The sequence below is a fragment of the Podarcis erhardii genome, assembly GCF_964252035.2.
Source record: "Podarcis erhardii genome assembly, chromosome: 3".
In the NCBI taxonomy this organism is placed as follows: Eukaryota; Metazoa; Chordata; class Lepidosauria; order Squamata; family Lacertidae; genus Podarcis; species Podarcis erhardii.
In genome coordinates this window covers 62,488,005-62,513,139 of record NC_138507.1, presented here as the reverse complement: position 1 = coordinate 62,513,139, position 25,135 = coordinate 62,488,005, and the positions used below count along the sequence as shown (strand labels likewise).

Below are 25,135 nucleotides of genomic sequence, written 5' to 3'. Positions count from 1 at the left end.
CTATTACTCAGCGTCTATGTCCATGCACAATGAATGAAGTAGAGGACTTCATACATTTCTTTTTCTACTGCCCTATTTATGAGCTAATAAGAACTAAGCTCCTCCTCTTGATCCCGTCCACCATCACATCTAAGGAAGACTGTTTGAAATCACTTCTTGTGGACGCAAATCCCCAAGTTACACGTGGGGTGGCAATCTTTATAGTGCAGGCCTTGAAACTCAGGGCTACTCTGACAGGGTAGTATGTCCTAGACCTGGACCTGTCTTAATTCTTTTATTACCTTTTTAACCTAATGTCCCGAGCCTATTTTGGGGCCATTATATGCTTTATATACATTCACAGTAATATCGCTTTGAATTTTGTTTGGTTGTTTGTCTCTAGCATTTTTATTTTTATTTTTTATTTTATCTTTTTATCCTGCTATGGCTGTATGCTAATGCAATAAAGGTTTGATTGATTGATTGCTTTTAAAATATGCTTATTTGCAGTTTCCTTGAAATAGAAGGAAAGTTACATAGTATACATTTATGTCTCTGTCTCTTGTCATGTTCGAAGAGCCCCTGGTGACTGGCTAATGGCAGCTGGGTTTCCAAATACAATACACTGGGTCAACATAACATGACAGTTATTCATTTTGACATTGTCAACCAACCAGATAAAAAGTAGGTTACTGGGGCTTATCACACAGCACCATGCTTGAAGTATTACTCCCTTGGCACCTGAGCCTAGAGTAAGCTTTTTTTCATGTGTAATAGTAAGATAAACCAGTGTTTCCCAACCGGTGTTCCGCGGCACACTAGTGTGCCGCAAGACGTTGCCTGGTGTGCGGTGGGAGGGAGGCGGGCGAGTACGGCGGCGAGAGGCGGGGCGGCGGCGAGCACACGAGGGGCGGCAAGCGAGCTCCCTCCCAAATCCCATCGCCGCTCGCTTCGGCCGGCCGCCCCATGCCGCCGCCCCAAGCCTCGCGCGCCCAGCGGGAGCTCCTGCCGGGCGCGCAAGGCTTGCAGACACTCGCCTGAAGCACGGGGAGCCCTCCGGAGGGCTCCGCGTGCTTCGGGCAACAGGCTGCCGCCCCAAGCCTTGCGCGCCTGGCGGGAGCTCCTGCCGGGCGCGCAAGGCTTGCAGACACTCGCCGAAGCACGGGGCACCCTCCGGAGGGCTCTGCATGCTTCGGGCAACAGGCTGCCGCCCCAAGCCTTGCGCGCCTGGCGGGAGCTCCTGCCGGGCGCGCAAGGCTTGCAGACACTCGCCCGAAGCACGGGGAGCCCTCCGGAGGGCTCCGCGTGCTTCGGGCAACAGGCTGCCGCCCCAAGCCTCGCGCACCCAGCGGGAGCTCCTGCCGGGCGCGCAAGGCTTGCAGACACTCGCCCGAAGCACGGGGAGCCCTCCGGAGGGCTCCCTGTGCTTCGGGCAACAGGCTGCCGCCTCAAGCCTTGCGCGCCCAGCGGGAGCTCCTGCCGGGCGCGCAAGGCTTGCAAACACTCGCCCGAAGCACGGGGAGCCCTCCGGAGGGCTCCGCGTGCTTCGGGCAACAGGCTGCCGCCCCAAGCCTCGCGTGCCCAGCGGGAGCTCCTGCCGGGCGCGCAAGCCTTGCAGACACTCGCCCGAAGCACGGGGAGCCCTCCGGAGGGCTCCCTGTGCTTCGGGCAACAGGCTGCCGCCCCAAGCCTTGCGCGCCTGGCGGGAGCTCCCGCCGGGCGCGCAAGCCTTGCAGACACTCGCCCGAAGCACGGGGAGCCCTCCGGAGGGCTCCCTGTGCTTCGGGCAACAGGCTGCCGCCCCAAGCCTTGCGCGCTGGGCGGGAGCTCCTGCCGGGCGCGCAAGGCTTGCGGACAGCTTCCTGAAGCCTGGAGAGCAAGAGGGGTCAGTGCGCACCGATGCCTCTTGCTCTCCAGGCTTCAGCGAAAGCCTGCATTCGCCCCATAGGACGCACACACATTTCCCCTTTATTTTTGGAGGGGAAAAAGTGCGTCCTATGGGGCGAAAAATACGGTACTTTCTTTGTGTTTATTTGATGCCTATTAAAGAGAGTTACTTTATATATAGTCAATATAGGCACAGAGTTAATTTTTTAAACATTTTCTAATGGTGGTGTGCCTCGAGATTTTTTTCATGAAACAAGTGTGCCTTTGCCCAAAAAAGGTTGGGAAACACTGAGATAAACAAAAGCTACACACTAATGAACCATTGCATATCATTTTAGTTTGCATTTCTATTTCTGTGACTCAGACCTTTTAAAAACTGATTTGGTGGAGTCACACTTGCAAATTTCCCCTTTGTACAAAGGAAGAAGATGGCACAGAAGGTTTCTTATCCTAATACTAAGGTCAGGGATACCAAAAGAGGGGCCATTTTCCCTAAGATTTGGTCATTGCATTGAAGAAGCTCTTCTGACATTTCAGTTGTAAATGTTTTACAAGATTTGTAAATCCGTTCTTTCATGTTTGGGATTTTCAAAAATCCCATCAGAGTAGCCCTAGAGCATATTTTTAAAGAGTTTGGACAACTAGAAGCACTGTATTTTATAGCACTGTTAAAATTCCTACTGAGAATAGTAGAGTTCTTGGTATACCATTAACAGACCAGTATTAATTCCTATGTTTTATACGTAAATTTAGTATATGGTTCCTTTTTTTCCAATGAGAAAAACAGTTAAGTACAAGTTTAATAATTAGATTTTTTGCATGTTTACACAAAAGTATTCTGTATTCAGTAGTACTTACTCCCAGGTAAGTGTCCATAGGATTGCCTGTCACATTGAATTCAATTCCTTAGCATGTGCTTAATTGAGTTATACGTTTATTGATTTTTTTAAAAAAAACTTATTGGGTGTTGGATGAAATCGGTTCAGTATTTGTAATTACTGCTAAAGAGGATGTACAAACCTTTCCTCATGTACAAATTGGAACAAGGTCTGTCTAATTCATATTTTGCTAGAAGTAGCCAAGGCAAAAGCATCATAACTATTTTGAATGCTTTAATTCATATTTGAAAGATAAATAAGTAAGATAAATATATTTGCACTGAATTTACAGTGTATTTTTTTTTAATAGTGTTCGACCCCTTCTCCTGAGGAGGAGAAGCTTATTAGCATCAAGAGACCCAAAACATCAGTTTCAAATGAATTCTCTGATATCAACACTCAAACAAATTGGACCAAATCACTTCCATTGCCAACCCCGGAGGAGAAAATGCGACAGCAGGCTCAAGCAGTCCAAACTGATGTTATACCTATTAACGTAACTGGTAGGCTTTTAATTTTGTTTCTGTGTGGTGAGAAAGAGCAAGGGATCTCAACTGGTTATTGGTTTTTATTTTGTCTGAAAATATGTTTTGCAAACCGTTGTTCAAAATTTATTTGAAATACTGATGAAACTTAAAATGGGAGGCTGATTAGATTGAATGTACTGGTTAAATTACTACTACACTTTTCAAGAGCAGGGTTCTTTGCAGGAATTATGAAGAATATCGGTAAGAGCACACATTCAGCCTTAGATCTTAAATTTAGTGGGTCCCCAACAAAAGGATCCTTGTGGCATAGTCAAATATATACTGAGGTTTAAAAAGAGCACAAAACCCAATATGTTTTCTACAATAACTTTCTCTTACGATTTTAGGATCTCTCTGCTTTTCAGTCTATGAATAATATTGAGAAACTTGCCCAAGCCAACAGATTTACATGCTCATCTGCGGCAAAAAATATTGTTGTATGGAATATTCTTCAGGACCTTTGAGATGAAACCTATGTTAACCTCTTTCTCGGTCACAACGAAATGCTCTGTGTTAGCTTCAAAGATGAAATGTACATATTAGAAATGGTTTGCTGCTATATTAAGCTTAAAAGGTTTCAGAAAGCCTTAGATAAGATCACTTACAGTATGTGAATATCCGCCTCTTTTGTACAATGACTGTACTTCAGTTATCCACTGGAGGAGGAAAGTGAAATGCAGAACTGTACTCCTGTTCCATTAACAAAGAAGATTTGTCTTTCTCCTGCAGCATGGTTGTTCTTCACTGGTGCAAAAAGGACCCCAAGGGCCATGGCACAATTACTAAATTACAACCGCATTGCCACATTCCAGCTGGTCTGAGGCACAAGAAGTTAACTTCAGTTATGCCACATAGACTTCCATTGTGCTTTAGGCTTTCAATTAGATATTTTTGATTACATTGTTAAGGCAGCTGACTTTATTTCATTAATAATCACTTAACTTGGGCACGCCTTTCCCCTATGTGATTGCTAATAACCACTTAGCGCTGGCATCCATCTTATTTTAGCAAGATTTTCAGTATAAAACAGTTGCCTGAGATAAATAAGAAGCTCGTGAAAGTAATTAGAAATGCAAAATGAAAAGATATTATTGAATGCCACAACTTAAAAGAGAAATGGTTTTGCGCATTTAATTCATTACACAAATGAATAAACTGGGGTTCCTCCCAGTCCAAGTTGCTGCCTTTCAATTGCATAGAAGTTAAAAGACAGAGAAATAATCAGTATGCTTAATCATAAGAGTGCAGTATATTTAGAAAAGTATGCAGTTTAATCTTGTTTAACCCTCAAAGTATGTAAAAGCAAAAGGTTGGACATGAGATGGGTGAAAGGTGGGCAATTCAATGGATATACTGAAGCTGAGCCATATTGCTTTACAGTTTAGAAACTGAGGTTGCATTGTAAGCTCAATTGAACACAGTGTGACTTCCTTTTGAATGAATATCTGTAAGACAAGATTTGCAGTGATATATCCTCTTTGATATGTACTTAGTTGGGAGAGGAAAAGGGGGAAAATACATTTTAGTTCTAACCATATCTTTAAATTGATGTAAGCGCTAGAAATCATGTATTTGTATACTTTCTTCTCGCCTCTCCTTTTTTTGAAATGGCAAGGTAATATTTTTGGCTGTCTAAACCAGCAGTAGTAGATTGGGCTATTCACCACAATAAAATATTGATGTGTCTGAAATAAAATATTAACCCTAGATGTGCTTTTTAATAAATCAAGCACCTTTTTAAAAAGATTAATTAATAATGAACACAGCCCACAACCTTTCACTTGGCTGCACAACAGATGAGACCTGCTTTGGTTTCATTTGGCAGCGCTCTTTCAGTTCGACAGATTGTAGTACTGTAAATCTGGCGAGTAACCTGAAGGTGCTGGGGCATTGCATTAATCTGAAAAGCTGCTGACTGGCTATCCATGTTTGGGAGTGGAATTAGTTTCTTGGGTCATCAGGAGCTGAGCTTGCTCTGGAAGGGATAGACTCAAAGTTTTAGTCTTTAAAAAGCATATGCTCCCAGTCTATTGAACACCATGCTCTAATTTTTAATCCAGGAACAGGTGGCGTCGTCGGGTGTGGGTCTTACCCAGATACAAAGGAAGATAATAGGAGCTGGTGCGCATCTAAGTCATAAATAAAAGATAAAGGGCTTCATTCTGCAAATTACTGAAACACTGACTTACGTACCATTGACTTCATTGGGCTGTTCCTTGATGAACAAGTTAAATTTAAGCAAGTGCATAAATTGAATTGTGGCCAGAGAAGGCTACCGAAAAGGTTGTGTTTTTTTTTAAAAAAAACAAACCCACCACAAAAATTAAATACAGGTTTATTTTTAAAAACTAAAACTTTCAACCAGTTTTTGCACACAAGTTTCCTAACAGGTTTTATTTGATTTTGGATGAATACAGACAGTTGTTTACCAAGTGGTAACTTATCAAAGTATGTACGCAGAAACTTGGTAAACCACTTACCTGTAGCAACCTGCTAAATAGTGAGGATAACTTTTTTATCACATATGCAAGCTGAAGCAGAACTCTGGTGAAGCAGAAGAGTGGTAAAAAGTATCCTTACTACGTGAAACAATATTACTTCCTTACCAACTCATTACCGGTTGGTAAAAAAATAATACCTATAAATATGCTGACTTAAAAAAAATATTTCTGTACAAGTTGACTTTGTGCCTTCGCTGATACAGATTTTGGTACAAAATAGACAACTTTGCCACTATTTCCATGTGCATGATGGGGCTTTTGATCTTTTTCTCTACAAGGCTTAGTTCTTATCTCTCAGGTTCTAAGCTACATGGTGAGCTACTCAGAGGAGCATCAGTAGCTTTTCCAGTGTGACATAGGAGGGCTGCAGTTCAGTGTAATAATTAAATAATTAACCCCCTGGCATGCCTAATAGCAGGCCATTGGTCTGAAACTCTTAATTTTATAACTCCCAGTTCTCTTCACTAACCTCATCTACTATTAGAGTTTCAAAGGTTTCACTTAACAAGCACATTGTATCTTTAAACCCAAATATGATTATTCAGGGAAAACCAATTCTTTTCATTTGGCAACTAGGGATGGAACATTTCTCTTCTAGTCTTTGTTCCTGTAATCTAGAAATGTCCACATGCATTGTTGTATAATTTTGAAAAGTCATTTTCCTTATGCCATACAATCTAATGGAAGCGTTCTGGTCCAAGACTCCTAGGACGTCACATATGATGCGCACAGCAATGTCTAGCAAATACCAAATGCACTGTTCAATGAGAAATAACTTGGCTATCTAGATGTTTAAAATAGAATTCGGAAGAATTCAAATACCTACCTTTTTCCGGAAAGAAGTATAGTGAAACAGAGCTTCTCCTAAAGACACTTCTATATTTACTGCCCTAAGGATTTATAGGTTTGAGAAGAATATTAGGAATGTGAAGTTTGTTAAGGGGGAGAAAATAAAATAAGATTTTAAAATCACTTGTATGTTTTAACTAATTTGTAAAGCATCTCAAATGACAGAAGAAGCAAGATAGAAATTTCAAACAAATGGAAATGGCCAGGTTATTAATCCATTGAAAGAAGTGAATTTGTTTGAAGCTGTTCAACCTGTAGAAATGCTGCTGGGTCCAGATATGATACAGCAAATGGTCAGCTATAAGGCTTTCTTGTTTTGCATGCACCACACAAACTTTTAATTTTGTTGACATCCAGGTGGGTTCAGTCAATTGTGAAAATGCAGTATCACCCAATGATAGATTATTATGATGGTGATTATTATTATTATTATTACTATTATCATTATTATTATTATTATTATCATCATCATCATCAATTCATATACTGCTTACATGCCAAAATTACTTTAAAGACTAAATATAGCCAGGGTGCAGTTCTGTGACACTGAAGTCTATATAGAGAATTTATGTTCAATAAATGTTACTGGCATTTGGCATGGCTCTTTGGTACCAACCAAAAAGAGACAGTGAGACCTCTGTCAGGGTTTCACAGTATGATGGAGCTGTTTCCATCTGCATCACTCTCTCTCTGTCTCTTTCTCTCTCCCCCCCCCCCCAATATAATGTTGTATTTAAATATAGTAAATTTTCAGAGGTAACAGACATTAAATTTTGGCTAACCTGAAAGTCAGAACATTGCCTAGACTTAGCCATGTTTGTTATTTAATATTTTAATTTTTCTCCCACTGTTCCAAATGTGCCCAAGGCTGTTCACACCACTGCTAACGTAAGTTCACTGCAAAATACAGCAGTGCTTACTTTAAATTTCAGTTCAAATTGTTTGTTGATTTTAAAAATACCTAAGGCATTCAGATATTATAAAACTTCATCGTAGTCATATAATAAATAATCTGCAATCATTTCCTCTGAAGTTTCAAATGCAGGGGAAAGTAGCCAGATTTCTTATGACTGTCAGTATAAAAAGTTTTGCATGCAGAGGTATCATCTTATTTTACTTATGCTTGGAGTCTGGGAGTTTCAAAAAACTAAAACACACATATAAGGGCCTATGTTAGGTGTTGAACAAAAGAGGCAGTCTAGGGATGTTCTTAGTGTCTGTCCACCCTGCTGCTTAACAGCAGCAAGAAACCAAACTTTTTGTGTTGTCATCCCAGTTCTGCCAATAGAGGTTCCTCAGGTATATTCTGTTTTAACTTTTGAAACACCTCCTGAAAACTTTTCCATGCTACCGAGCTAATGCAGTCAATTAAGAAAATATATTTAAATATTAAATGATTTGTCATTTTCCAAATTAACAGCTTACAACAGTGGAAAAAAGAGAACCACAGTCCCTCAGAAAATATCTTTGTAATAGTTCTGATGTTTTTATGAATAGTGATATACAATTTTTAAGTAAATAAATAAGCAATGAGGCCTCAAACCTCTGACATCATTCCAGGAACCCACTTATCCTAACTGACCTCCACACCTTACATCCACTTCCATTAGCTTCATATCTGCCTCATGTCCATTAATTTAAATTAAACCTCCAATTAAGTATATTTAGGATCGTCACTGAAGTCATTAGCCATGCCATGCCATAAGAAAATGAATAAATACTTATTCAGTACATTTCTCAAAAACAAGAGCATAAATTCTCTCTCCCCCATTCCTCAAAGTTCATAAGAAGGTAAGCTGGGACATAATGTAACTATAAATGTCCAATGTTGACATTAATGGCTCACATATGTTTAGATCAAATGAAGATTTGGTCTGATGAGACAAATGTATTTGATAGGAATATGTAATCCCTTCCATTTTAAAGCCTTAAAGTGACAGTATGCTGTATCTTTTCCTTCTATGTATATCCACTCTGTATGACTGAGCTAACATCATATATTAATGCCTTTTCTTCATTTCTATAATAAGCAAGTGGAAGAAAGTGCATGATGTCAGCGTGCTTGAAAGTAATGGTGCTTTGCTTGTTCTACTGTACATCAGGGGAGAATTTTGACCGCCAAGCCAGCATACGGAGGTCTCTAATTTACACAGATACTGTGGTAAGGCGGCCGAAGAAAGTGAAAAGGAGAAAGACTATTACAGGAGTCCCTGACAACATCCAAAGAGAGCTAGGTATGGCTCATCAGAACTGTATTCCATTACAATTAATAATTATCTTGCTTACTGTGACTAAACTCATAACATTTACCCCACGCTCATGAAGTCAATACAGTCTGATAGCCTATTAAAAGTTAAAATGAATGTATGCCTGACCACCAGGAAAGAATAAATAGTGTATGCTTAAACCGATCATTTTGCCCACCTGGAAATTAAAGTTCTGTCTTTTTAAACAAACAAACAAACAAACAAACAAACAAACAAACAAACAAACAAACTGAATTTACTGAATGCCATGCAAAGCTGCAATTTTCTGAAATCATGTACTGGGACAGTAAAAATCTATAAGAATTTTAGGGTTGTTTTTATTCTCTTAAAGATATATCTTATATCTCTTAAAGATATATCTTACAATTACCGGTAAATTTGAGCACGTCAGTCTCACATTTCCTTCATTCTTCACTGAAGACTGGATTTTACTAGGAGGAGTACTGCTGTCTAAAATTGGTTCCAGAATCTCATTAAAAACTTCCCCACTTACCATCTGATCACAAGTCTTATCAGTCAAATGGCTCAAACATTTGTGAAATGCTATAGGAGAGTCCATATTTGGAACATAAATATTCACTACGCAATTATCATAGTTGAGGTCTTCTGGGTTTGTCATTTGTTTAACCAAAGAACTTAACCATAAATAACTTTCATCCCCAGCCATTCCTTCTTGGCAAACATGAATGTAATGGGCATAAGCTAAGGCCCTTTTTAGGCTAGAGCCTTGTTTGTATTCTGTCACTTCCATTTTTCCCCCTTTCCTAACAACAACAAAAGTGTAGATAGCTTTTATTCTCTTCATAGCCAACTTGAGACAATGATCTTCCTGCTTGTTCACTTGAATGCTTAGTAGACATTCTAGGCTCCCTGTAATCCTGCTTGAGGCATTTAGTTTGCATATTCAAGTAGCTGTGGCATAGCTGTTTTGAAGTCCATGTATTTGTGGCCATCTCCCAACATGGAAACTCTGATTTTACACCATGGCACCACAAGCCCACATTTAGGAAGGCTTGTGCTGACATACTGAATTGCTATGCAGAAATTACTTGACATACAGAAAAGCCCACGCACAGTGCAAGTTAAAGTGTTCATCATATGTCTTAGAAGTTTTATTGGTGTCTGCAATGGTGAAATGGTGCCGGTGAAATTCTGCCCTCATTTGGCATGGAGTCATGCCAGTTGCATGCAACTTGATGGCAGTTCCATTGGGTTGTGGGACTTAAAGGAACTTCCTATACATTTTTTCCAGCCGTGATGTCCTGTGTTCCTTCTGTAGCTTTGGTGTAGGTGAGCTCCATTGGCCTACAAATTAGGGCAGGCAAACCTCTGGTTGCTCCTTCTCCTCTAAAACCTCTACCCACCTGACCTTTGGTATTTGAAGAACCCAGTAGTCTTTTTTCTGACCCCAAACTCCATTATATTGGCAGCTACCACCCTTGGCTCCCTCTCTTGTGCTTGCATGCTTGCTTACTCACATTCAGAAGAGACAGTCTGCAATATAACCATCATAGCTCTGTGCTGGGTTTTTCTGGCTAGTGTAACTTATCTCCTTGTTTTAAAGGGTACTGGGAGGGTATTATGGACTGCACTGTTGGACTTTATCCTGTAATTTAAAACAAGTAAATGATATCTACCATGGTGTTTTCCTATCCTTCAACATGGAAGGAGCACAACACTATTTGGGCTACTTGCCCTAGCATTAAAGGGCAGGGTAAGGCCCAGTATTGCAGCCAAGAACTGAAGGGAAACTGGCAGTTTGCAATTTGGCTACTTCTTGAGGAGGATTGCTCTTCAACACTAGCAAACAGCAATAAATATCTTATTATACTTTCCTAATTAATAATATCTTACATAATTTGGCATTTAATTTTTCTCTTAAAGAATTTGAGATGAATCTCCGGTTTCATAATCTGTCAATATGAAACTCATAATTCCCCTGACAAGTTCTCGTGATTTCACATACAGTTGTGGTTCGAGTCGCGACGAGTTGTGGTTCGACTCGCGACGAGAAGGTGAAAAGTGAGGCGGAATGGCTAGTGCAGCGGTATCTTAAACCGCAAACCACGCCCCCTACAAGCCGCCCGGTTGGGCACTTACCTGTGGGCGTGGTGCGCCAGCCAGGTGAGTGGGGCAGAAATCACATCCCACCCACAACACCTCTACATGAGTAGAATATTAAAAGTATCCATTTATGCCAGAAATGCTTTTTGAAAAACATTATGCTACAATATATATTTTAAAGTGCTTTGAGTCTCTTCAAGTAGTGAAAAAAAAATGCCACAAATAAATACATTAGTTTAAGTACATATTTAAGCAGTAGTTACAATGATAACTTGGAATTTAGTAACTGAAACTTAACTTATGGACTGACAACTTTTGTTGTTGGAAAAATCTGAATTTGTATCATATTCAGGAAACTGATGACATTAGAACATCACCCAGAGAAGGTGTTTATTTTCAGTTACAGCTAACATTGACTCATGCCAATCAATATAAATAACTTACAAGTCCTCTCTTTCTTACTTGATTGGCCTTTGTGCCTATAGTCATTTTGATAAAACTCTACTTTTGAGAATTATCAAGCTGCTTGCCAGCATTGAAGGGACATAATGTAATTTCTCACTTGAGCCCATTGTGGTAGAAAAAAAAGTCTAAAGGTCAAATTCTAGCTGCCTTGAAGTTCTAGCTAAAACCACACTGACTTCGCTGAATCAGGGCTTCAGTTTATGCTTTTTGGAAAACTTTAAAAGCAGGCAAAATGCACAAAAACACGTGTAAAGGTTTGATTTTATTTGAAAGCAGGTTAATGTTTTATAAATGGCATTGTCCTTAACTTTCCCTCCATCCTCCATTCTCTCCGATGCCAGTGTTTTGTTGTATGCCAAGAAAAACAAGAAGTGAATATGACTTAAACAGCTATTAAATTTTATGGGGAAGAATGACCTTACTCTTCACAGTCCACTTGCATTCAACAATTAAGAGAATTGAAAGGCTCTGGGAAGGGAGCTCCTTATCTGACATGCCATAAAAAACCTGCAAGAGCTGCTCAGAAGCAAGCATTCCAAAATGGCTGCATTTTTCAATGGCAGACCTGCAGCATTTCAGATACCAAACTTTCCCCCACCTCTTTTTTACATCATTGTAGCATAATTTGGAGAGAAGAAAGTGCTATTTTAATAGAATTTCAGTGCAGATATATATTTAAGTATACAGTGCAGTGATCTCAAGTGCATTCAAATCAGTGACTTTCAAGCTTGTTGGGGTAATAATAAAAATAAAAATAATGGTGGCAAACAACATTCCTTGAAAGACAGCTCACTACTACTGATCTCCTTCAGCAATGGACAACATCAAGGGAATGTCGGTTCATGGTTTGACTCTCAGTTCACCATTGGCAATGATGAAATCAGCATTCCATGTGAACTGTTTGTATGTACTTGGGCATGATTCTATAATAACTTGTTTTCTTCGGCAGGAATAAAAGCATTCTTCAGCCGATATCGCTGACCTGGTTCTTTCATCATTTTAAACCATAGTTAAGATTTAGTGTATAACATGCTGGTGCACAGGACAAAAATCTTGGTCAATTTGCACCTTCCCCGTTCCTAATGTTGCTTTGCTACTGGGAACTAAGCCATGGTTTGGCTCATGGTTTGTTTGGGAAAAACAAACCACTATTTGGACATAACACTTAGATTTACATGAAACCAGAAAACTTCAAGCAACCCACATTTTAAAAATGTGAAGTATTAAAAAAAAAACAACCCACACAGGAAGTGTGCCTGTCAGTAGTTAATTGGCATTATAAAATCAGCAAATCAGAAGGCAGGGACAGCCATGAAAATTCAAATATGGGCGAGTGTAGACTGCTTTTAATGGAGGATTCACAGCTAAATAATGCTCAAATGTGGACAAACCCTTTAACTATGGTCGAATGATGTGCGAGCACTTGCCACTGGGGAAGGGACAGCCAGAAGACAGGAAGTTTGAAAATAATTTTGTTAATTTAATATTAGATTTGCAAGTCCTCCTCCTGTCACTGGTCAACTTGAAAGAATGAGAGTTGGATTTTCTATGAGATGACTCTCTTGCAATTCTGTCTGTATCTTGCCTTGTGCTTAGTTTCCCTCCACCTGCATTGCAGACAGAAGCCATTGTCTAATTAGGCAGTAGACTCTGCTTCAGTAGGTGAGCAACACTATTCTCCCTGCCTTTTGTTCTTCCTCAAAGAACAATGTAGATGTTGCTATGCTAAGTATTAATACATAGATGAAATAGTTCTTAGAAACTTGGGCAGGCCTTTAGAATTTCTTCATTTAATGTGTTCCTTTAAAGAGGTCAGTGGTTTTAAAAAGCAATTGTTAGCACTTTATTTTTCTCCTGTGGTATAGTGCAAGGTCCCAAAAATAAACATTTCATGATTCAAGTAGATAATAATATAGAAAAATAATTTGTGTGGAATTGCTTGAATTTCCTGGAATCCCATGGTGCTTTTGAATGGAAGGTGCAGCAGTCAAGACATAGTTTGCAAAGAACAAGGACTGAGACACGCTTTGCTTGTTATTTATTTTCTTCATTTTTCACACTGGGGATAGGGTAATATATTATATATATGTAACATAAATAAGCTCCTGTACGTTGTGACTTAAATTATGGTCTGCTGAGTGCAACAATAGCTGCAGCTGCTATTATTTAAAGTGAAGTGTGCAGGCAGCCTAGTAGGATAGTATTGATTGTTCCCAGTTGGCCTTTAGCCTGTTGGTTAGGTAATAACAGCTATTCTTGTCTACCAGGGGTTTTGTTTGTTTTTTATCTGAGTGACGTGACTGGAGAGTAGTCCTAGTTTGAATGTAAACAGACCCAGGTTCTTATTTATATTTGAAACAATTAAGCATATTTGAAACATCCAAGGAAACAACTTTTTGATACATGTTTTGTTAATGAACACAGGAACTTAAATGTGAAATCTTGATGTGTATAATAACTGTTTTATTTTAACTTCCAACAGTTGGCACTGGTAAAAACGACTTCCGTGGCCATTCATTATGCGTCCCTGACCACTATTCCACGCTAGGAAGGCTTGATAGTTATCACTCTTCCATGCAGCAGTCTGACACCAAGGACTCCGGCTGTCAGACGGAGGAAGTCAAAGTGGTGCCACCTTCAGTGAGGCGAATACGTGCCCAGAAAGGTCAAGGAATTGCAGCCCAGATGTCACAGTTGTCCAGTTCTTCTGGAAACATGTCTGTGATGAGTGATTCCGCTGGGGTTGTGTTTGCCTCCCGCCTAAACAATGACCTGGGTTTTCATAGTCTACCTCGGTCTGGGGCAAGGGTGTCCCTACAGTTCCTGGAACGTAGACATAGCCTGTCTAAGTCAACAGAAGGTGGAGCACTGTCACACCAGATAAGCAAACTGCAAGTGGATGATAGCATAGACCACATGAGGAACAACAGTAGGACAGGTATGCTTCAAAGGCCAAAGTCCCAAGAGGTAAAGGGCTCTGAGAGTGACCAAACAGAAAGTCTAGCATGCATGGTCTCTCCACATAGTATGTATTCAACCAGCATTATACCAAATGCAACCCTATCATCCTCTTCAGAGGTTATTGTGATTCACACCACACAGAGTGCGGGCGCGATGGATAGTAAAATCACCAACCCTTCTTCATATACAAAACCTAGAGACAATCTTGTTGTCAACAGCATGGTAGGCACAAAAGATCAACAGCATTCCTCTAGTGGGACCTGGAGCGAGACCAGTTCAACACATCACTCGCGTTCCTCAGACACTGCTGTTTCATCAAATGCTGCAATGGTGCTCAGTCTTGGAGATTCAGGAGTTTCTCTCAGCGGTGCAGGAGCTGTGGAAAATGCCCCTCAAAGTATGACCTACAGCAGTAGGAATAATCTCAGTTTTCCAACCCACTCTCAGGACAGTGACAGTAGGAGTGAATCAAATTACTCTGTTGACAAAACACAGAGCCAGGTCCAGAACAGCACAGAGCACTGTGGTTTGAAGCGCTCTGGAAAGGAAGAGGTATTGTTACACAAACTAAACTGTGCCACTCCAGGCTGCTCCACGCCTGTGAGCAACCTGAGTACCAGCAGCCTTGAAAGAGTCTCTGCCAAAGAAGACTCAAGCTCTTTATATTCTGTGGACCATGATGGCTATTACACTTCCATGCACATGGACTCGGGACTCAAGTCTGGCAAAACTTGCAATAGCAATAACGGCTTTGGAAACCCCAGGCACAGTGTCATTAATGTGTTTGATGGCACTGAGAAGAAATCTCTGGGAGACTTGTCGAATTACAGCGACAAATCCCTCTCACGAAGCATATCCTTTAAAAAGGCAAAGAAACCACCTCTGCCACCATCCCGAACAGACTCTCTTAGAAGGATCCCCAAGAAGAAAACTCAGTCCAATGGGCAGGTATTGGATGACATGTTGATTGCTAGCCTCCAACACTCCCTACAGTTGAACCTCAAGTGCAAAAATGGCAGCTCACCATCTCAAAGCCCCTGCAGTGATTATGATGACCCTTGGGTGCTACGCTCTCGTAGTCAGAGTTCGGTGAGCGCCAGTAGCAGCATGATGTCTGGAACAGGCCTGAACATGTACTCCATCTGTACTGTCACACCCTCCCAGAGCGAGACGAGCAGCATCAGGTCAGAGTATGCTGACCAGTGGGGCTACTACAGCGATTGTCCTGGGATGCCGGAGGATCAGCTGAAATCCCCAGTAGTTCTTTCGGCTAATGCTGGACCCAGGCTAAATGATTATAACGTCAGCCGCCTTAACGATGGGTCAAGGGCTTCTACACCACAGGTGCCCAGCGGGTTGGCCAAACCAAAGACCACTTCTCCAGAAAAGCCACATAGGGTTACATCACCATCTAGTGGGTATTCTAGCCAATCCAACACACCCACAGCAGTTACACCAGTGCCTGTCATTCTGAAATCTATGTCAACAGGAAACGGGAAACCCAAGATGAAACCTAAAGTGCCTGAAAGAAAGTCATCCCTTCTGTCTTCAGTATCAGTGTCTTCCTCCTCCACATCCCTTTCTTCTAATACATCTGCTGAAGGGAGTGGGAGTGTGAAGAAATCTGACTCTGGCCCAAGTTTCCCTCTGGTTTCGTCTCCAGACTCTTCTGAGTACCTTCTTCCACCACCACCACCTCCCTCATCAGATGTTATGGATCTGCCTCCTCCTCCTGGATCTCCCAACTTCCCACCGCCTCCACCAGAAGCGGTTATAAACGTATCATTTTCTCAAAGTATCCCATGGTTTAATTACCTACCACAAGACCCTTCGTTGGATCATTTCTCTCCCTCGTCACCGCCTGTTCCATCTCCTCCCCTTCCACCTCCTGTCCCTTCTTCACTTCCTCCACCAGCACCCCCCTTGGACCCTAAACTCACAAAAGGTGCATATAAAAATGCACCATGTTCTTTCAAGAAATATAATCAGGAAGGTTCTTCTCACAGTACAATAAAGAGAGCATCCTTGAAAAAGGAGGATCCCGCCAGGCCTTCAATGCCTCTAGTAACCACCCAAGCACTGCAAATGGTACAGCTGAGGTCCGTGAAGAAAACTGTGGTGTCAGAGGTTGAACAGCCAGTTGAATCTGCTTCTGACATAAATTCTCAGGAAAAATCAACTGATATGCTTTCAGGACAGCTGCCTATAAAACCAGGTGTATCAGTAGGACACTGCAACAGCCTGGAAGAAGGTGAAGTGAAACCCCATGGTGCTTTTGACAATACCTTTGTTTACAGTCCTAATCAGAGATCTTATCCAGGACTCTGTGGTAATTATGAACTTTCGAGTGGTACAATGCCTGGAAATGCAGGCAGTCTAGCTAATTCCTTTGCCAGTGATTTGCCACCAGCCAGTGTTGAAGAAGCAGCACAGGGTTTTTGCTCTGATCTTGCAAGCTCATCTCTTGAGGGACAGCCAGGATGTCTCAACAAGCCTCAGGGTGTATCGCCAAACAAGAAGCCGCCACCTGTTTCAAAGAAACCCAAACTGTTCCTGATTGTGCCACCCCCACAACCCGATGTTACAGCAGAAAAAATAGCTGGAGTGGGTGAAACAGTCAGAATCGCTCCAGGGGATGCTGCCATTGCACAGTACAGCCAGGCTGAGGATTATCCTACAGATGGACTCTGCTCCTATGAAATGGACTCTGGCAGCCTGGTTCCAGAAGGAGGAGCTGCAGGTTCCACCTCCTGTGAGACACTGGAAGTCAGCATTTCTGCGCTGCAGCCCAAGCAGGAGGAGCAGCCTTGCTTGTGCGAACGAAGCAGTTCCAACAGAATTGGAGACAGTGTCTCTAGAGGAGACAGGCATGCATCTCAAGGGGATGAAAGTGGTAAGTCTGTTTTCTATTTTCATCCAGTATATTTAGTGACTAGACCTATTTGGGAGTGGGATAGGGAGGGCTGCAGCTTTGGCATCAGTGTAACACTCTTGGTGCAAATGCATGCAGATCCTAAGGGAAATAATAGAACTTGGGCTAATGGTGTGTAAAGAATCTGCACTGCCTTCTTTATTTAAGGGGAACAATTGTCAAGGGGGATTTCTCAACCAAATCTCTGTTGTGTTGATTTTTAAACTGCGACAATAATGATGGCCATGGGGTGGGGATTAGGGAATCCAGAAATGTCAGTGTTATGTTCCTTGTAAGCAAATAAATAGCTTTTCACAGAATGTAGTTACTCAAAATAATTTTGTTGTTGCCATCAGTAAAAAGGCAGAAGCATGGCTGTGTTGTGTATTTTTAGGGAAATTTACAGTCTTTATTGCCCTGTTGGCTACTTAACTCTTAACTCTTCAGATATTGCGAGTTTATAATCCCGCATAATTTTCTTACTTATTGCATTTTAGCTGAGGGGTTTGAATCAGATGCAGCAAACAGCTTTTTACTGCAAAGCCCTAGTTATGGAGAAGACAATGAGGTGGTGGCAGTGCCAACCAGACCAAGGACTACTGAGGATCTTTTTGCAGCCATTCACAGGTATTGTTTAATTGCCTTATTTGTGTTGCTTTATCCATTATCCCTTAAGAGTTTTAAATATATCTTACATAATATGTAATGCTAATGATTATTATTTTATTTTTCAAAGAAATTCACTTTAGTTTCTGGTAATACATAGTTAAAATAGATTATTCATATATGCACCTTTCATTGCTTTGCAATCAACTAATTCTGAAACTAAACTTTGCTGGCAGCAAAATCAAGTTTGGTAAAATTGTCAGCCTCTGGCCCTTCTGTGAATGTCAAGTGATCCCTTGTTTGTATTGTACTGTTTCTCTCAAATCTGCTTGATTTAACATATACTATTGCTTTCTTTGTGTATCTTTTTGTTTTCATTTCCTCTACCCTCCATTCTTTTCCCCCCTCTTCTCTGCTGATTATATGGTGCAGTTTGGGACAGAGGCTCAACTCTAATGCTTCATGGCAAGCTTGGCTTAAACTGGCAAGTAAACATGATCTATCCGTCATATGGCAAAACATATGACAGTAGCTGGATTATAGATTGCCATAATCCAGTTGAAGATGAGCTATTTCTGTGACACACTGATCTGTCGTTTCGAATGTACAATACAGACTAACCCCAATCATTCTCTCCTGATTAAAGGAAGAAAGTTCAATGGATGAACACATTTCACAAGGCTAAACAAATGCAAATGAATCTCTACAAATAATTATGGTTCTTTAGACGATATCTTTGATTACAGATCTTCAGAATGCAACCCATTTTTAAAAATGCTTTAAGATACCTTTAGCTAGAAGGGGCAGACAGGAAATGCCCTAAAAAGAAAGTGACATATTTTGACGTGGAATATCTAATGTGTGTTACTGGTGCCACCTTGTGGTGATTTTTCTCTCTCTACGAATTGGAACATCTTTGGGGAGTGTAATTGAAAGTGGCACAAATATGTTCTCATTATGTTATGTGAGTATAGGTTGGGAATGCTTTGTGTTGGGAACTTTGGGTCATGTTTATATATTGTACAGTTTATATATTGTAGTGTTAAATATTGCAGGGTAGAAAAGTTTTGCTTCTAGGATGATATCCTTTCATGGCAAACAATTGCGCATTTCAGAGTACAGTGGTGCCTCGCAAGACGAAATTAATCCGTTCCGCGAGTCTCTTCGTCTTGCGGTTCTTTCGTCTTGCGAAGCACAGCTATTAGCAGCTTAGCGGCTGTTAGCGGCTTAGCGGCTATTAACGGCTTAGCGGCTATTAACGGCTTAGCGGCTTGAAGAAAAAGGAAACAAACTCGCAATAACTCGCAAGACGTTTCGTCTTGCGAAGCAAGCCCATAGGGAAATTCGTCTTGCGGAACGACTCAAAAAACGGAAAACTCTTTCGTCTTGCACGTTTTTCGTCTTGCGAGGCATTCGTCTTGTGAGGTACCACTGTAACGTGTTTCCCACTACCCTACATATTTCCCATTACTAAACATATATAGACCAAGACTGAAGACACCACTCAACTAGTTCCAAAAGGCACTGAAAGGAAGTGAATTGCAATATGGCACAGGAGTTTGCTATATTTAGAGAAAAATAACAATTCCCACCACACATGGCAAGTCCATGGGTATACCTAAATAACTCTTGGATTCAAGAGAAACATTCATCTTTGTGTGGGAAAAGAGCAGTGTGTATATGTGAGACACAGATTGCATTTGTGAGTAGGGGAAGAGTGTTTACATTCTTCTCTCACCTTCCTCCCCAGTCTTCCTTGTAAGAGAACAAATAAGTCCTGAGCATGTTGACTACAAAACTGGCAAACATCCTCTGGAAACACCCGAGATGTGATTGTACAGCCACTTTCAAATTAGATACTGAGTGAGGATACATCCCATGGATACCGACATACATTAACTGATAACACCACAAGCTGGTGTTTACTTTTCATGCTGTTGTGTGTCACAGTGCAAACTTCAGCTGTTAATGTCGTATGAAACTTCCAATTATGACTGGAGAGAATCATAGAATAAAATAACGTGGGCATAATTTTATAATGTAGTTATGTCCCATAGTTTTCAATTGTCTTTAAGGACATCTAATTTTCTATGGATGGTGTTCTTTGTTATTCGCAAGGGGCTTGGTCTGTATTGCACAATTATACAAACTGTGTATTTTGTGTGAAATGTACATAAGAATAAGTCCTGAAAACATGTTTTTACTAGTTACATAGTACTATATATCTTTCATCTGCTGACCCCAAAATTTTCAAATTTATCTGCTGGTCCACATTTGTATAGCTCTCATTTTTCTTCTGCATTTTAGGAACATAGGAAGCCGCTTCACACAGAGTCAGATATTTGTTGTCTACTCTGGCAGTGGCTCTCCAGGATTCCAGTAAGGAGTCCTTCTCAGGCCTAGCTGGAGATGCCAAGATTTGCACCTGGAACCTTCTGCATGCAAAGCCAATGCTCTATCACTGACCTGTGGTCCTTTTGTGATCTTAAACCAACAAGTTGATCTCATTCTCAGTGAACTGAAATAAACATGGAGAAGGTGGTCCTTCCCTTCCCCTAATTTTTCTGGAAATCCCAGCTTTGGCTTGGCCATTTTCAGTTTGAAAATGATTTTATCGGTACCCCAACCAGGGGTAATGAACATAGCATCCCCCATCCAACATGGCCAATTATAAGGGATAATGGGAATTGGATTCCAACATCTGGAGGGCATTTTGGCTACTGCTATGCTGGTGGCGCTGTGGGTTAAACCACAGAGCCTAGGACTTGCTGATCAGAAGGTTGGTTGTTCGAATCCCCGTGACGGGGTGAGCTCCTGTTGCTTGGTCCCTGCTCTTCGAACCTAGCAGTTCGAAAGCATGTCAGGGTGCAAGTAGATAAATAGGTACCGCTCCAGTGGGAAGGTAAACGACGTTTCCGTGTGCTGCTCTGATTCGCCAGAAGAGGCTTTGTCATGCTGGCCACATGACCCGGAAGCTGTATGCCAGCTCCCTTGGCCTATAAAGCAAGATGAGCGCCGCAACCCCAGAGTCGGTCACGACTGGACCTAATGGTCAGGGGGTCCCTTTATCTTTTTATGCTAGACTTTACTGGAAATTCATTTTCAGTATAGGCACGCATGTCTATGTGCATCATCAAATAGTTTAGGCATGTTTATTTTAACCCAGGAAAGTGTTTATCCACTTTCCAGTATTTGTTTGTATGCAGTATCTCTGCAACCCCCCTTTTAAAAAACTTCATAGTCAGTTATATATATAGCATTTAAATAAATATAGAACAGCCCAGCCCATTTATGTTCTCCCTCTGGATAGGCAAAGGGGCACACAATAGTCCAAGACTCTTGGGTTGAGGTTTCTTCCTAGAGACTGACAAGTGAACATACTTCTCAGTCTTTTCTTCTAAACTGTGAATCTACATAAGGCTTTCTTCAAAAGTGATATTATTTTGTTATCAGTACCATTTTTAAATGTGTTGGAGTGTTTGGACGGCATTAATATATGATTGGTGTTAACTTGAAAGGAATACTACATGTACTTTACCATCTTTGTTAATCACTTACCAGCTCCTTGTTTTATCCTATACACTTTCTGATTTCCCCTGTATACAAATTAATTTGTTGTTTTTAAGGGATGTCCTTTCCCTTCTTTGCAGGTCAATGCAACTGCTTTTAGATGAAGCTTCAGAGTATGTCCTATGTGCTAATTACTTTTGATACAGTAAAATGCTTCTTATGTTCCTAGCTCCCCACAGAGCATGTGGATTTCATTTAGGCTTCATTAATTTCACGCCCTTTGGCAATTTCATTTGGAACACCTTGACAAGTATAGCTAGAATATATTAATTTGGAGGATGCTACTATATTGGAAAGCTGTTTTAATTAAGAAAATACAATTTAGCAAGATTCAAATATTTGCTTTGCAAAATATTAATGAGAAAAGAAATATTGTAACTTGCAAGTAAATTGGATTAATTCAGTTCTGTACTGGAGAATACAGTTCAGAACAAGACTCCTGTTATCAGAATGTCACCATTCCTGTTTCCAGTATCTTCCTACTAATTTCTGTAATAGTTTATATTCATCTGCTTGCTTGTTACAATATTCATATGTGAAATAGGAAAAGCATTGAAGTGAGAGGCTAATACTAATTTTATGTTTTTCTTCTACGTTAAAATCATAGATCCAAAAGGAAAGTCCTTGGCCGCAAAGACTCTGAGGATGATCATACCCGAAATCATTCGCCATCACCCCCTGTTACACCCACTGGTGCTTCTCCAAACCTGGCTTCCCTTAAACAGGCAGGATCAATTCAAAGAAATATTCGCAAAAGTAGCACCAGCAATGACAACTTCAAGGCACTTCTGCTTAAAAAAGGGAGCCGTTCAGATACCAGTTCTCGCATGTCAGCAGCAGAGATGCTAAAAAACACAGACCCAAGGTTTCAAAGAGCCAAGGCAGATTCTTCCTGGGAGCCCACTGACAGTAGCACAAGTTGTTCTCCTACCAAGAGCAGACGGGCCCAGGAAGAATGGGCCAAGAGCGAAGGCCTGATGCCAAGAAGTCTGTCCTTTTCCAGCGCCAGGTACGGCAGGTCTCGAACCCCACCATCTGCTGCAAGTAGCAAATACAATGTTCGAAACAGGATCCAGAGTAGCCCTATGACTGTTATCAGCGAGGGAGATGTGGAACCATTTGAACCTGCAGAAAGCAGAACTTGTAGGTCTTTAGACGAGGAACAATTTGATGTGTTTGACAGTGATGAAATGGACATTAATGAAGATGTGGCCTCCAGTGAGAACAGTACAACTCACCCAGACTTGATAACTGGTTGATACAAAATTATTTTAATATGTATGCCATAAACTGAAAAAAGGGTGAGGATTAAGAAGGCACTATGATGTCACAGCTTTCATAAGGTATACAAAATGACCCAGACTTAGCAGGAAGCCCTAATCAGTACAATTTACTTCGCCAAGTATTTAGAATGTGGTAATTGATGCTACAGTACTGATACCTCTATGTGGCTCGATGGGGTGCGATTTTTAGTTTAAATGGATATGACTTTTAGTTTAAATGGAACTAAGTCAGATCAGTCCATTAAAGCATTAAAATCCTTTAGATAAAAAAAGAAACTAATATTTTCAGATTCTGGGTTGTGTGTGATTATTTTTTTTTAAGAGTGTAGAAAATTAAAGTAAGCCTACAGAGAAAATGGGGAGCTTCTGTGGTACAGGGTGGCAGCAGCTTTCAAAGTGTTATATTTATGAAACCTAGTAATCTCTTTTGAGCAGGGAACGATAGAATATGTGGCCTAGTAGTTAGCCGTGTTGGCTGTTGTCCCACTGTTTCTTCTAGTTTGTGTAGGGGGTCCTCTGCTGGTCTAACCATGTCATGATAGCATAACAAACAGGCTGACCAGATTCTGAATTACTGTTTTTAAAAAAATGCAATAGGAAAGAAGCACTATTGTAATACAGAAGTGACTGCTGTGTGGGTATATTACAGTCCATCTATTGGGTTCTTAAGGAAAAAAACCTCATAGGTGAATTTGTTTCTTTGAATGGAAATTATGATGTCCTATAGAAGACCTAAAATAAATGGCTGCCGATTTGTAAAGAAGATGTAGGTAAATCTGGGATGGGGTGAGGCATAATAATAATAATAAGCAAATGGCCATTAACTTCTCGATTTGAGAGCTTATAGTATATAACTGCAAATGGTACCCTTTTCTTTTCAATTAAACTGGGAATTACCAGTTTTTCTTATATTTGTCAAAATGGGAAAGTTTTAAGCAACATATCACTTGGAATATTGAAACACTTGCTAACTTTTGGTTACCAAAGAATACACTACAATTAGTTTTACTTTTTTGTCTACAGTCAGCATCTCCTTGATATGGGAAAATAAACTTAACAATTTAGGAGACTTTGCTTAATTTTATTGAGTCTTTACCAGTGTGTTTAAATATATATAGATATATATATATATAACTTTCTTATTTGTAAAGAATATAACTGATAGCTAAAATATCAGCTGTGATTTTGATCACAGGATTGTTGGGTTTTTTGGAAAATGAATTTTGAATAAGTTGCTAGTCTTCTGTTTTTATAATGTTTGTACATAATACAAGTTCTTGAGGTAGCCTTTGCCCTACCAGTGCTGGACTTTTTACATTTTTAAATTTTTTTAAAGAAAACAACAACCCTCCTCTATGTAGATAATTTATTTTGATGAAAAACACTTGGCTCTTTTTCTCTCCATCTCTGTTCTTTGTTAGTTCTATAAATTTTAGTGGCCTTCAGTCAACTCGAGAAGGGGATGGGGACAATCCTGTGACTGCGTCAATAAACAAGGCTGCCATTTGTCATCTTGTGGCTAGTTAATAATGCAACACTTGAAAATCTGGGGGTGCTGTTATACTGAACGCTAGCCTGGCAGAGCAAGGGTTTGTGGCAGGCTTGAACACGAGGAATAGGTAGGTCTGAACACATGCTTATGGTCTTACTAAAGGGGGTAAGAAAGAATTGATCGACCACAAGGAGGCATAGATGGGACTGAGCCTGCTGGTCAAAATCCAAACCCCCTAACACAGTTTTCTATTCAAGAGAACCTCTTTGTGCAAATATGGTGATTTCCCATTAGGTGTGCCAAATGTTAGACTCTCTCAAAAAGGAATGGTATCTCCCTGTGTGTAAACTGAGGCCACTGGATCACAGCTATTAGATTTAGTGGATCATGCCCTATATAGTTCCATGACTGAGCCTCTGCTTCCTAAGCTGCACAGCAATACGTTTTTCTGCTTTCCTTGCTCAGGGAGGAATTCAACGTCATACTCTTCTCATCGTTCCATCAACACAAGCATTTCTGTTTGCCAAACGGGAGGATCCCTCCCCCATCTTCGCACCCCATATACTCTTCTGGGGGTTCTGCTGATCCTCCAGAGTGGATTGGGGGAGGCATGGGGGAATGAGGAAGACCCCATTGAGCTAGCAGGGGCTTCTGCTAGTGTGTTGCATTTGTTGAATCCAGCCCTAAGGGTGTCTAATGGTTGTTTTCAGGGAACTACACAGTCACCCCTCTTCTCTCCTCCAACTCATGTTGTGTCCTATATGTTCTAAAACATGTAAATTGTTACAAAGTAAGGGGGGAATTGATAAATGAACACTTTTTGCTCCCCAAAGCCTCATGTTTATGGATGCTGGAAAAATACATCATTATGATATCCTCAGAACAAAGGAAACTA

The 25,135-nt window shown here is 40.7% G+C and overlaps 1 protein-coding gene across 9 annotated transcripts in view; it reads left to right on the top strand.

The window, feature by feature from the left end:
• Positions 1-24,259, top strand: part of NHSL1 (NHS like 1) — a 148,160-nt gene extending 123,901 nt beyond the window's left edge. For 6 of the 9 annotated variants that reach the window (XM_081855235.1, XM_081855236.1, XM_081855239.1 and 3 more), the window contains 5 exons: positions 3,055-3,247; positions 8,724-8,855; positions 13,900-17,271; positions 17,787-17,916; positions 22,073-24,259. In XM_081855235.1, the coding sequence (XP_081711361.1) occupies positions 3,055-3,247; positions 8,724-8,855; positions 13,900-17,271; positions 17,787-17,916; positions 22,073-22,724 (4,479 nt within the window). In that variant the 3' untranslated portion in view covers positions 22,725-24,259. Of the gene's footprint in view, positions 1-3,054; positions 3,248-8,723; positions 8,856-13,899; positions 17,272-17,786; positions 17,917-18,327; positions 18,380-22,072 lie in introns of all 9 variants that reach the window. The other 3 variants (XM_081855238.1, XM_081855241.1, XM_081855243.1) reach the window with 2 other exon arrangements.
• Positions 24,260-25,135: the final 876 nt, after the last annotated feature.